Genomic DNA, 14,078 nt, shown 5'->3' with positions numbered 1-14,078 from the left:
ACAATGTGACACTTGAAAAATCCTTAATGGTTTGCTAGTTGCATAATTTAATGTATTATTAACTCAACAGTTATGTTAATGTTATTTTTAAAACATGGTAATAAGTTTGAGTAGAAAAAGACAACCACAAACATACTTTTTATTTTTTCATAAACACGCTTAAAGATGAAAAAGGTAGCCAGTTTTAATCTTTTCTTTATATGCAGTAACAGCAGATATTTCTATAAAACTTAACTAAATAGGAGTGATTAACTTAATTCAAGAAATCTCAAATTTAAATCCCAATAATACCAATTTGGGTACCATTATGTGGCTCCAAAAAGTATGGTGTGTCACCAAGTTGATACTATATTTTTGAGCATAATTACTAAAAATATACATTGTTTCAGGTTTGACAATGACATATGAAGACATTTAATATAAAATTAGTGTAAGCTTTTCCTCAAATACTAGAAAGTGTTCAACACAAGGGGGAATCATGAATCATCTCCAATGATATTCAATATATTAGCACTGCTTTTATGCAATGATTTATGTAGAAGTAATTTAATGACAATTTTATTTTTACAACAGTAATTTATTTGTTTCAATAGATAGTCAATGAGTGTCCCTTCCTCAGTCATGTGCAAACAATCTTAATATCCTCGTTGAGTATGCTGGGAAACAGGAGTTCTCGCATGATATGAATAGGAGTGTAAAAACTTGTTTTGCTCAACAATTTGACAGTATCTATTAACATGGAAAACACACAAATCCCTCAACTCAGTAGTTTCACTCCTGAATATCTACCCTAAAGAAACACAAAGATAGATGTTCAAAAAAAAAAAAATCTCACTACTACACTAAAAACTGTAAACAACCTAGGCATTCAACAATAGATTAAATAAATCATGGTAAGGCCACTCTACAGAATATTCAGCAGGAATTTAAAATAATGAGGCTCTGGCACGGCAAACAAAGGACTGGAGAGGAAGTTTCAAAAAACAGTCTGCATCGTCTATATTGCTTGAATTTTTATAAAAAAATACAAAAATTTTTACAACAAAAAAACTCAAGTAATCAATTTTTTCTTAAAGCAAAACCATTTAAATTTCAATACAAAGTACCAACTCCTATCACCATGGAAACCACTTACTTCATCAATAAAGGCTGGTTCCGGCTCTGGTTCTATTGTCTCTACCTGAACATCATCACTAAATTGTACCGTCTTCTTCTCTGTTTTAACTGTAAGATATGTAAAAGTTATCTTTTTTTAATAATACATTTAAAATTCTACTTTAAAGCACTTTAACTTCCAAGAGAGATGTGGGGCTTTTTCTTATATTCCCAGCAAGCTAAAAGGCGCGATTTAAGAAATAACCGAGTTGCAGATTTTGGCAGTAATAACAGAACATTACTTTATGAAATTGGATTTCTTAATTTTCTCTTGTAAACATTTTACAGTTTCCATAAAAAGAGATTTCACTAATAGTAAGAGTTGTATTTCTGAAAAAAGGTTAATCACCTACTACATATCAGAGTTTAGTAAGCTGGAGGACAAAAGCAAAGTTTTACAATGGCCTAAGTGAATTCTGCATTTTAAAATAAACCCTCTTTTTAAATTACCAATCCTTCAAGAAAAAATCTCATTTGGTAGAAAAAAAAAATCTGGTTTGACAGAAAATCCACACTACTCCAATGTAATGAATGGGAAAATCAGCTACATATTATCTGGCATGCCACTTAGGCGTTTAGAGAATGACCTCCATGCCAGTGGAGAACCTTGCAAGTGGCCTTGGCAGGGATCTCAGTTTTCCAACAAATCAGCCTGTATTTTCTAGTTATATAATATTATCATTTGACATTAAAAAGTGGTCATTGAGGGATCAACAATTCATTGGCCAGAAGCACAGATTTCTCCTACTCACCAAAGCAATCTTTAAAAACGATTTAACATAACAGTCGCTATATAACAACCTCCAAATACTACTGAAAGGCATATACAACTCTACTAAACAAACTTCCTTTCTATATTTTTAATCCTTGCATCAATGTGGTCAATCAATTCATAAAAATATTAAGAATCATGATGGAAAGGAAGATAGGAGGGGGCAATTTAAGGAAGGAAAATAATGTTTATTAAACTATTGAATATGCTTGATGGAATATTACATTTCCTCCAATGAATCTCCCAATCCCTTTTTATAAATAAGGTAGTTTGGAAAGATTAAAAACTTTTGTAAAAGAGAAAGCTAATAAATGACAAAGCCTGGATTTGAATGCCAATCTATCTTGCTCTACTAGCCCATACTACTGAAATCTGGCCTGTGCCGGTGATTTTACCCCGAGAACATGAAGTCCAATCACTTGGGTACTCCGTGTTGTGTGCTTCTGTATAACACAGAAATAGCTTAATTTCCAACCTAAGAAATATAATCATTCCATTCAAGTCACCAAAAGCAAAATTCTACAGCTGATTCATTTTCCTATAAAGGAAAAGAAACATCTGCTGCAGACATTTTGCTTTTTATATCTTGAGCTATTACAAGTAGAAAGCTGGGATAGCACTGCATTGGCCATTACCCATAAGAAAACACATGGCAGACTTCATATTCTAACAGCTCTTGACACACAAGTTTGTAACCCCTTTTCTCACAGGAACTAATACTATGTGTGTGTAAAAAAATATATTATTTATATACAATATATAACAAAGGGATTTCACAATATTTTACTGTATTTCCAAACCAAAAGCAAGCTAAATAGGGCAGCTATTTCTCTTTGACAGGCTAAGTGAAATAGACTTCTATTTCCTCAAAAGAATGATGCTCTGGGGATCATGCTAGCACCTGCACCTGTTCTCCATGCTTGAGAACTACAACCCCACTACATAGGCTCTGATGCTTCAGTTTCTCTTTTAGATCGTCCAGAGTGAAAAACATGAGAAAAACTAGAAAACTCATATTGAAGCTGCATTGCTATATGACTTAAAAAAAAAAAAAGATGAAATGGCTCCAGGATCTACATGAGATCCTTGACCTTATCTTGAACAGAACTCCAAGCAATTCTATCCTCTCCAGGAACTGATTCAGGACAAAAAAACAGTCCAAAAACAAACAAAACATCATTATCAGCCCAGGTTATTAAAAAGTCAGCACACTACGCAATGCCTTTTTGCGTAGTGTTTTTGAATTCTCACAGACATAGAAAACATCATTGAAAGACTGGGTCTCACCAATCTGTCTCTATAAAAATGACACCAGACACCCTGGCAATAACTATGAGAGCGCACCATTTTCTTAAAGATCTGTAATTTCTGGTTTGCTGTTCAAGCCTTCTCTTGAAAGAGAAGTGAAGTATCTCTTTATTGTTAACATATATATTTCTGTATCATTTATTCTATAAATATGTAGTATGTATTATAAGACTCACTAGTAGGAGCTGCTGGAAATAAAAAGATGACCAAGACAAAGATTTTTTTTCTTAAAATTCTTATAAACTAAAAAACACCTAAGCATCTTGTGGTTTGTAATTTTCTTTGATCCCTTCTATCTAGCATTAAAAAACGATAATGAGATATTTTGCCAAATAACTGTAGCATATCAACCTATATATATAAGCTCTTTAAAAATTTTAAATATTTTATTACAAATACAAATCTTTCTAGATTTGAACATATTTTTCTGTTTTCCTAAATAGAGGGGAGATTATGACTTAAACTTTGCTTGATGACTAAACTCATCATTATGAAGATTCATTAAAGCACAATATTATGTAGAAATATAGTAAACTGTCTCTCACTACTTTGACCGACTATGTAGCTATGTCTCCTGAAACTGTTAAGCCTGCCACTAGTATCACTTTTTCTCCACGGCCCCACTTTCTAGTTTATTATCCTACTCAGCAGGGTTTGTAAATCAAACAAAAAACTTTTATATGATTAGTAAAAATGGCTCCTTCTGAATATCTGACACGTTGCTTGGAGAACACTGCTTTCAAGTCTGGGACTACACACTAGAGAAACGGTCCCAACCTTTGAACAAGAAAAATCCTCCCTGAGGTTATACTGTACTTGTCACACTGTAATCAACTGGTAAGAAAAATATATAATGTATAAATTCTGTAAGACTTCTTAATGAATTTGCATTTTTACAATGACCTCTACATAGATACATATGAAAAAGAAAAGTTAGGCCAGGTGCGATGGCTCACGCCTGTAATCCCACCACTTTGGGAGACTGAGGCGGGTGGATCACCTGAGGTCAGGAGTTCAAGACCAGCCTGGCCAACATGGTGAAACCCTGTCTCTACTAAAAATACATACACACACACAAAAACAGCTGGACATGGCGGCGGGTGCCTGTAATCCCAGCTACTCAGGAGGCTGAGGCAGGAGAATCACCTGAACCCAGGAGGCGGAGGTTGCAATGATCCGAGCTCGCACCACTGCACTCCAGCCTGGGCAACACTGCTCTAAAAAGTTCAGTTTACTCAACTTCCATTAAGAAAAGGATTAGAAAACATCATTTATTGGCAGGCTGAAAAATACTTACTCATTTCTGGTTCAGCAGTGAGATCTGCAGTCACAAAATTGGAAGGAAATAACCCTATGCCTTGATGGGTTTCACCTTTCCACCAGTTAGGATCACTATGACAAACAAAAAACAATGCTTTACCATAACAAATGTATTTATTTCTGTAAATCTTTATCTTTTGTAGTATTCAACTTACACTATTACAAAATTTGAATCTCACAATAACCCACTGAAAAAGCCAATGAATCTTCCTTTATTACAAAAGAAGAAGAAGCCTCAGAAAAGGTAAGAAGCTATTAAACACACGGTTGTTTATCTTCTTGACTGCCAATGCATGCTCTGCAGTTATGGACTCTCTCCCAAAAAAAGAGGCACCAATATGAAAAAATTGTCAGCTTCAGATGGTTCACAGGCTCCAGAGTAAGAAGTCTTTGTAATGAGCTATAAAGACAGGCTCTTATTTTCAGTCTCCATTCCTAAATCATTGCTCTTTCTAGTACACAGCAGCAAGGTTTTTTTTTTCTCCCAACAGAACGAATGTGAAAGATGACACTGTTCACAGTGCAAAACATTCGCAAAGAGTACACTCCTAGGTGTAAACTCTAGTATATGGAAAGCTAGCAAGCACTCAATACATGTTTTTGAAAGAACAGACGTAAGGTTTTGGGCAATTTCCAGCTAACCAGCTCAAACTTTATTTTCTTCCACTCAAAAAAAAAAAAAAAAAATGTTAAGATATGTCTGAATGTTTGTGTCTTCCCAAAATTCACAGGTTGAAATCCTAACCCCCAAAGCAATGGTATCAGAAGGTGGGGACTTTGGAAAGCGATTAAGTCATGAATGAGATTAGCGACCTTATAAAAGAGACCCCAGAGAGCTCATTTGCCCCTGCTGCCATGGGAGGACACAGCAAAATGACAGCCTTCTACAAACCAGAAAGTGGGCCTTCAACACACAGTCAATCTGTCTGTGAGAAATAAATTCCTGTTGTTTATAAACCAGTTAGTCTACGGTAGTTTGTTACGGCAGCCCAAATGGACTAAGGCAATAAGTAAGAGAGACACTACAGGAAGAACTTTAAATCAATTTGAACTGATTTTTAAAAAACACCTGCAAATTTTAATACTTCATTATCAGTAACAAGCATCAGTAACAATTCATTTTCAAGTAAAACATCACAAAGCTATAGTAAAAAAATAAACTGATGCACTGTATCACCTCCTGAATAAATGTGTAATTCCATACAAAATAAATTTGTTCCATATGGATATACTGTTCTGTGTAAAAAAAACTCAATAGATTATATATTTCTTACAAATTCCATTAAGTACATATACATACTCAGTGTTTTTCTAAAACTGTAACCTTTTAAATAATGTAACCATCTATATTATTAGGTGGAACCGAAAATGAATAGATTAAACTAGGCCTCCAAAACAAATTATAAACTAAGTAATAAATAAGAAAAAAATTAAACAACAAAATAAGAATCCACCCAGTATAACACAAGCAAATCAGCCAACTGTCATACAGAGCAGCATCTGGGTCAATATTTATTATTGTATTTGGTAACTGCAATCAACAGGAATAATATGAAACACAGAAGCCATACACACTTTCATACAAATTTTAAATGTAATATTAACATTACCTGTCATCAAGAACTGTAATAATTTCTCCAGCTTTAAAAGTAAGTTCATTGTCTTCAGCAGCTTCAAAGTCATATATAGCACGAACTTTTCGGCCTTCATGTTGGTGGTTAGTTAAGAGATTGGATGTGCTTGGATACAAAGTGGAAAGGGTGGTTGACTGCTGCCTTTGTTCCTTGAGAGACAACTCAATGGCTAGAAAACAATGAGTTTTTAAAGACCCAAAATGTTATTATATCCAACAATCCGAAGAAGTAGAAAAAGACATCAAGATAAAAGGTATTCTTCCTTCAATAGTATAGTTAGAAACTAGAACATATCCTGATACATTGAACAAAAATCATTTTGTCAGTTTATTCATTCATTCACAACTGAAAGTTTAAAAATAAATTAACAAAATTGGAACAGCATGAAAACTCCTATTTTTACTGAACAAATACAATGTAAATTATTCTGGGTAATAAAAAATACAAACTCTTAGATCTACTTTTCTTTTTTAGCTGCAGATATTTTCCTTGACCTTTTTTTCAAAATAATCATCAAAATTGCCTGGAAAGTCAAGAATATCAAGCTTCACTGCAGACTTACTAAATCAAAGCCTTAAAGGCAATCTTGGAGAATCGACATTTTATTGCTCCAAGGGTAATTCTTATCAGTCTAAAGACTCAACCTAACAAATCCTCCAAAATAGATCTCAAACATGTCTCTATCTCCACCACTACTTCCCAAGTGCAGACCATCACCATATGTCACTCAGGCTCTGAAATGTAATATCAGTGCATTGATTATCCTGCTTTCAATTCAACACAGAACCCTTTCTGCTCTTCCGCTCTTGTTTTAGAGTAATAAAAGAAACAATACGAAAACAAAACTTTAAAGCTACTAAAAGTCAATACAGAAAACTATCTTTTAGGACCTTGAGGTAGGGAACAATATTTTTTAAAAGCCATTACAAAGTAAAAATCATAATAAAAAAGCAAACAACTCTGGCCTTCTCAAAACTTAAAATTTCTACTTGATAAAATACACCATTATCAAATTTAAGGTCAAAAACCAGGAGTAGATACCTACAATAATTACAACAGATAACAAACTAATATTTCAAATAAAGACTTGTACATATCATTATTTTATTTAACAAAAGACAATTTACCCAAGAGAAAAACATGACCAGTGAATATACAAAAAAAGAACTCAGTCTCACTAGCAATCAAAAAAATAAAAATTAAAATAACAGGACATCATTTTAAACCTACCAGATTCACGAAAGTTAAACTCTTTTTTTTTTTTTTTTTTTCTTGGAGGTAATTTTTTTTTTTTAATTATGTTTTTTATTATACTTTAAGTTTTAGGGTACATGTGCACATTGTGCAGGTTAGTTACATATGTATACATGTGCCATGCTGGTGCGCTGCACCCACTAACTCGTCATCTAGCATTAGGTATATCTCCCAATGCTATCCCTCCCCCCTCCCCCCTCCCCACCACAGTCCCCAGAGTGTGATATTCCCCTTCCTGTGTCCATGTGATCTCATTGTTCAATTCCCAGCTATGAGTGAGAATATGCGGTGTTTGGTTTTTTGTTCTTGCGATAGTTTACTGAGAATGATGGTTTCCAGTTTCATCCATGCCCCTACAAAGGACATGAACTCATCATTTTTTATGGCTGCATAGTATTCCATGGTGTATATGTGCCACATTTTCTTAATCCAGTCTATCATTGTTGGACATTTGGGTTGGTTCCAAGTCTTTGCTATTGTGAATAATGCCGCAATAAACATACGTGTGCATGTGTCTTTATAGCAGCATGATTTATAGTCCTTTGGGTATATATCCAGTAATGGGATGGTTGGGTCAAGTGGTATTTCTAGTTCTAGATCCCTGAGGAATCGCCACACTGACTTCCACAATGGTTGAACTAGTTTACAGTCCCACCAACAGTGTAAAAGTGTTCCTATTTCTCCACATCCTCTCCAGCACCTGTTGTTTCCTGACTTTTTAATGATTGCCATTCTAACCGGTGTGAGATGATATCTCATAGTGGTTTTGATTTGCATTTCTCTGATGGCCAGTGATGATGAGCATTTTTTCATGTGTTTTTTGGCTGCATAAATGTCTTCTTTTGAGAAGTGTCTGTTCATGTCCCTCGCCCACTTTTTGATGGGGTTGTTTGTTTTTTTCTTGTAAATTTGTTTGAGTTCATTGTAGATTCTGGATATTAGCCCTTTGTCAGATGAGTAGGTTGCGAAAATTTTCTCCCATGTTGTAGGTTGCCTGTTCACTCTGACGGTAGTTTCTTTTGCTGTGCAGAAGCTCTTTAGTTTAATTAGATCCCATTTGTCAATTTTGGCTTTTGTTGCCATTGCTTTTGGTGTTTTGGACATGAAGTCCTTGCCCACGCCTATGTCCTGAATGGTAATGCCTTAAGACTACCAAGTGTTGTCAGATTAATAATAATAGCTTTCATACACTGCCAATGGAAAAGGAAATCATACAACCATTTAACAAAACTGAAGATGTACCAATGCCATGATCCAACAATATTGCTTTTAGTCACACATAATAGAGACGGTCACATATATGTGCACAGAGAATATGTACAAGAACACTCACTGCAGCTTAATTTTAGTAAAAAAAAAATCAGAAATAATCCACAGGTCCATCAGTAGGAAGACAGAAAAATATGGTACACTCATTAGTACACTGGATATTATAGAACAGTTAATGGATATATCACACGAATAGATCTCAAACATAATGTTGCATGAGAAAAGCAAGTGGCAAATGGCATTTCCAGTGTACTATCTACAAAAAACAAATTTGTTAGACACAAAAAAGCACTTGATATTGTTTTTGGATACACGGTATAGTAAAAAACTGTCATAAAAACATAGACTGAAAGGATACATGTGACAGTAATTGCCTCTCAAGAGTAAAGGAAAGAATACTGAGGAGGGCAACAAAGCAGATTTCAGCTTTTGCTATAAAGTTCTATTTATTCTACCTTTAAATATCTCAGAGAAAAAATAAAGGCTTATGTTATTCCCACCATCAGGGACTTAAAAACGCACCTTTTGCTAAATCTTCTTCTTCTTTTTTGTTAGCCACAGTACCAGGATCCTTGGCTACAAGAGCTGGGCTTGCTTTTGCTTGTTCTGCAGCCTAACAAAAAAGAGGAACACAGTATTTGAGGGTTGTTATCAAATTCTCCTCCTCTCACCCACCCTAAGAATTTGCAAAACCTTTCTCATCAATCTAGCACAGATTTCTGAAAGAAGAAATCCAAACTGCAGCAGCTTCCACCTTAAAAGGGAGAGGGAAATGAATCAGAATTGGAGAACACAGAGAGCAACTGGACACTCAGAGGAGGCAGCCTAGGCACACCCTCCCAGGTTTGTGTGAAGAGGTTCAACTAAAAGCATATGGTACACAAGTCAGAGAAGACAGACTAGAGAAGATTTCAACGTGTTTAAAAAAACTCCAAAACCAGAAAAGAGGCTGGGAGACAGAAAGAGATGACTACTTTAAACATAAATAGTTAAAAAAAAAAACTGTAGTATCTATTAATAGTTAGAGTTACCATTTCCTTTTGGATCAAGTGTCAGGATGTTATCTTCAGGAACTCAGATATATATATATATAACGATATAAATGCTCAAAAATCCTATTTTGTAAACCAAATTACAAGTAGTTAACTCTGACAGTATATCACTGCCTCTATTAAATTGTGTAAATAAGGGAATACACAACAAACATATAAATCAATTCACACTTCTGGAATTACAAGCTTCTAAGCCTATGGGCTCTGTGGCCTCTCAGTTTTTGCATAGCATTCAAGGCAAATCAGAATTTAGCCTATCTTACCAACCTCATTTCCAACCATTCTGCCAGTTACCAGAAACTGCTAGCAGTTCCTGAGCAGTCTCTATACCGGTACTTTACAGGTCTCACGCTCATTTACTTCTACTTACAACGTTCTCCCCCTATGGCTCCTTTGCTCCGTTCACTTTTTCCCTTTTGAGTTTGAACACATCAGTCAGTAATCAGCTAAAATATCACTGTCAATGAAGCATCCCTAAACCTGTTAATTACACATTCTCTTGTTTGTTCTTATGATAACACCTTCAAACAAGGTACTGTGATATGAGTGGTTAAGAATGTAAGTTGTGGAGTCAGACAGACAAGAGTTCAAATCCCAGATCTACCACTTTCTAGCTGGATGACACTGGGCAAATTAGCCTCTTGGTGCCTCAAATTCCTCATCAATAAAATGACTAAGATAATAGCACCTACACCTCATGGGCACCTCACAGCCTATTTAAAGTATTAAATTAACACATGTGATTCCAAAATCAGATGAGATGGGCTCATTCAGGGTTTAAAACAAAAAGTATGTAACATTACCTCGGGGGCTTATAACGTATGTAGAGGTAATACACATGACAACTACAGTGTAAATAGACCTCTACAGATGCAAAGTTGCTATATTTTACATCAAATATTAACTCAAAGTAGATCATGAAAAGTTATGAATGTATATTGTCATTCCCAGGGCAAACAATTTAAAAATGAAATTCTAAAACACATTCAAATTGCCACATGTACAGCACTTAGAACACTGACTGGAACATTGTAACAGGCAATAATCTCAGCTTCTGTTATAATTGTCTGATTACATGTCTGTCTCCACAACCAGACTGCATGTTCCCTGAGGGAATGTGCCTAAATATTACAAGCAATCAATCAATGTTTGTTGAGGGTATGAAAGGAAAAATATTCAACATTATAATAAAATACAGTTCTACATTCCTCACTTACTGGATTTCGTATTGTCAAACAAATGCACAGGCATTTATTTATTTATTTATTTATTTATTTATTTATGAGACAGAGTCTCGCTCTGTCGCCCAGGCTGGAGTACAGTGGCGAGATCTTGGCTCACTGCAAGCTCCGCCTCCCGGGTTCACACCATTCTCCTGCCTCAGCCTCCTGAGTAGCTGGGACTACAGCCACCTGCCACTACGCCTGGCTAATTTTTTGTATTTTTAGTAGAGACAGGTTTTCACCATGTTAGCCAGGATGGTCTCGATCTCCTGACCTCGTGACCCACCCGCCTCGGCCTCCCAAAGTGCTAGGATTACAGGCGTGAGCCACCGCGCCTGGCCAGGCATTTATTTTTAGAAGAGCTGAGAAGAAAAACACTTTTTGGTGTTCACGGAATACAACTTTAAACACTCTCAATTCTGACCTATCTCTAGTTGCAATTTTCTTTAGATAATGTTTTAATTATCAGACACTTCTGAAAACTACAGGTATGCCTGGTCAGAAATAAGTTTTACGGTTTACATAAATTTTTGTTCACAATTTGGCAAACTTCACAATTAGATAGATTTGAACTTTTATGGTGTGTGAAGAAATCTCTACCAGTAGAGAAGCACAGAAATAAGCTATGTGAAGCCGCATGTTTCTGAATTGCACTTTTTATTCAAAGTTCCTTTCTATCATCAGGTTCTAAATGTAACAATAACACTTGTCTTATTAAGCAGCCAACTACGGTAGCGGTGCTGCTAGCCTACTTCTATCTTTACATTAAAAGTTAGTGCTAACAGAACTGCATCAGTATGAGTCAGGTGACTTTATCACTTTTCTTAATATTTTTACATTATTTTCTTCTGTACTCAGATGAAAAAAATATACTTAGAAAAATATATCTTCAGAGGTTTTTGTTAAGTATGCCCTAACAAAAATCTAGTCTGATGAAAACACAGTAATAACTTAAGTAACTAAGTGGCTTTAAAATCTACAGGGAGTTCTGCAGTTGAACTTAGATGATTTATTTTTTTCATTTAATGTGAAGCTCTTTACATGTAGGGTTTCTAATAAGCTTTTCAGAAACCACTAAAAAAATCACTCTACCTCATCATATTTTACTTTATATATATTTCTTGTAGGTGAAATATAGCCACTATGACAAGATTAGCTGTTACATACTTTATAACATCTAGATCAAAGGATGAAAATTAAGTCCTATCTTTACTATTGCTCTTCTATGTCCTGAATTTCTTGAACAAGAGAATAAGCTAGTTTCTCTACCAATCAAGACATAATGCTCTTGCCAGCATTCACTCCACTGGAAGCCTGGTCTAGACAGACACATATTCACTAACCTCTCTAACAAAGAAGGCAGACTCGGGCAGCGAAAAGAACACTGGACTGAGAATCAGCATGCCTGTGTTCTAGTTCCAGCTGTCAACTATGAGCTGTGTCCCTGGGCAAGTCACTTAACCATTCTGAGTCTCAGTTTCCTCATCTGTAAAAATGAGCGGATTAGATTAGAGGCTCCCTAAAACTGTTTCCGTGGCTAAGATTCTAGATTAACCAAACAAGGGTACATATGGCACAATCATTAATTCTTCCTTTTCTTACAAGAGTAAGTCCCTTTGTGGACTGAAACGCAGTTTTCACTTGCACTGAAGGCTGTCCTCTAGAGCAGCAGTGCTTCTCAGACCTCAACGTGCATATAAATCCTCTGAAGATCTTGTTAAAATGGAGATAATGAACCCATAGGTCTGGAGTGGGTTCAACCATGCTGCATTTCTAACAAGCCTCCAGGTAATGCCAGTGATGCTGGTCAAACCAAGTTTTGAGTTAACAAGAACCAAAGACTCTAGATATTTAGTGGGCTTGCATTTTCTCTACCTATTCTAGGTGGGTTCTCTGCAGTGAGTCTACTCTTTGATAAATAAACATTGTTTCTGTTGTCAAAGAATGTATAATGTCTTGGATTATTCTGTTTAAGATTTTTCCTTAATTATACAGATTCTAGAAACTATACTGAGTAGTAAAAACCAGCTATCAGTTATGAATGAATGAATTTTCAAAGACATAATTTATCATTGTAAAGCCAATCATAAACCAAAAATTTTTTTAAGAAGAAAAATGTCCTTTGTTTCCTTCCTCTCCCAGATACATTTTTGAATCTTCACATCTCAAGAGTGCTCAGATAAACTGGAAATGCCTTGGGAAGAAAGCACAGGTAGGTCTGGATGAATGTAGATAAGCTACATGACTCCATGAAGTGGTCAAAACATAAGCCCTCCACACTCACAGATTTCTGTTCATGGTTTCACATCGCTCATTACAGTCTGTCCCCGTCAATAAACTGGGGAAAGACAGTGTAGTAAATCAGCACATATTTTAAGCCTCTTGATTAGTTGGGCATCCTAAAGGAAGGTTACCCAAAATAGAAATAGGAATAAAAAAGACATTTCTTGATTTTTTTCTACATGACATAAATTAGAGACTGAATTTTTTTGGCACAAGGGTGGACAGGAGAGCAAAGTTAAGCTATTTAGCCATATCCACTGGGGAAAGGAAGACTTATGTACTGGTCGGCTCTTACTAAGGAGAAAATGCTTCAGGTGCTTCTCTTCCCATTTACCCCTTCTAAAGTCCTCTCATTGTTAATAGACGAATTCATAAATTTCCTCCACAAAAGAATCTCCCAAGTCATCCCTAACTTTTAAGGATATCCTGATTTCTGAGCTATCATTCTTTGTAGAAAATTATAGCATTAAGAGCATTTAAAAAGATAGTGTTACCTAATTAATAAAGCTATTTTGTGTATATTATTAAAACTGTACTGGCTGGGCCTGGTGGCTCACACCTGTAATCCTAGCACTTTGGGAGGCCGAGGCGGGCAGAACACCTGAGGTCAGGAGTTCGAAACCAGCCTGGCCAACATGGTGAAACCCACCTCTATTAAAAAAAAAAAAAAAATTCCACGTCTGGCTGCACGTGCATGTAGTCCCAGCTACTCAGGAGGCTGCGGCAGGAGAATCACCTGAACCCAGGAGGCAGAGGTGGCAGTGAGCCGAGATCACGCTACTGCACTCTATCCAGGGCGACAAACAAA

At 35.7% G+C, this 14,078-nt stretch overlaps 1 protein-coding gene across 6 annotated transcripts in view; it reads right to left on the bottom strand.

Moving 5' to 3' along the window:
• STAM (signal transducing adaptor molecule) overlaps positions 1 to 14,078 on the bottom strand; it is a 239,768-nt gene that overhangs the window by 14,476 nt on the left and 211,214 nt on the right. For 5 of the 6 annotated variants that reach the window (XM_054660795.2, XM_063781438.1, XM_001153098.7 and 2 more), the window contains 4 exons: positions 9,235 to 9,325; positions 6,166 to 6,358; positions 4,533 to 4,627; positions 1,136 to 1,224 (listed from right to left, as the gene is read on the bottom strand). In XM_054660795.2, coding sequence (XP_054516770.1) covers positions 1,136 to 1,224; positions 4,533 to 4,627; positions 6,166 to 6,358; positions 9,235 to 9,325 — 468 coding nt within the window. Of the gene's footprint in view, positions 1 to 1,135; positions 1,225 to 4,532; positions 4,628 to 6,165; positions 6,359 to 9,234; positions 9,326 to 12,330; positions 12,406 to 14,078 lie in introns of those variants that run through there. The other variant, XM_016962730.4, reaches the window with a different exon arrangement.

The sequence above is a fragment of the Pan troglodytes genome, chromosome 8 (genome assembly GCF_028858775.2).
Source record: "Pan troglodytes isolate AG18354 chromosome 8, NHGRI_mPanTro3-v2.0_pri, whole genome shotgun sequence".
NCBI lineage: Eukaryota > Metazoa > Chordata > Mammalia > Primates > Hominidae > Pan > Pan troglodytes.
This window is presented reverse-complemented; position numbering and strand designations above follow the sequence as displayed.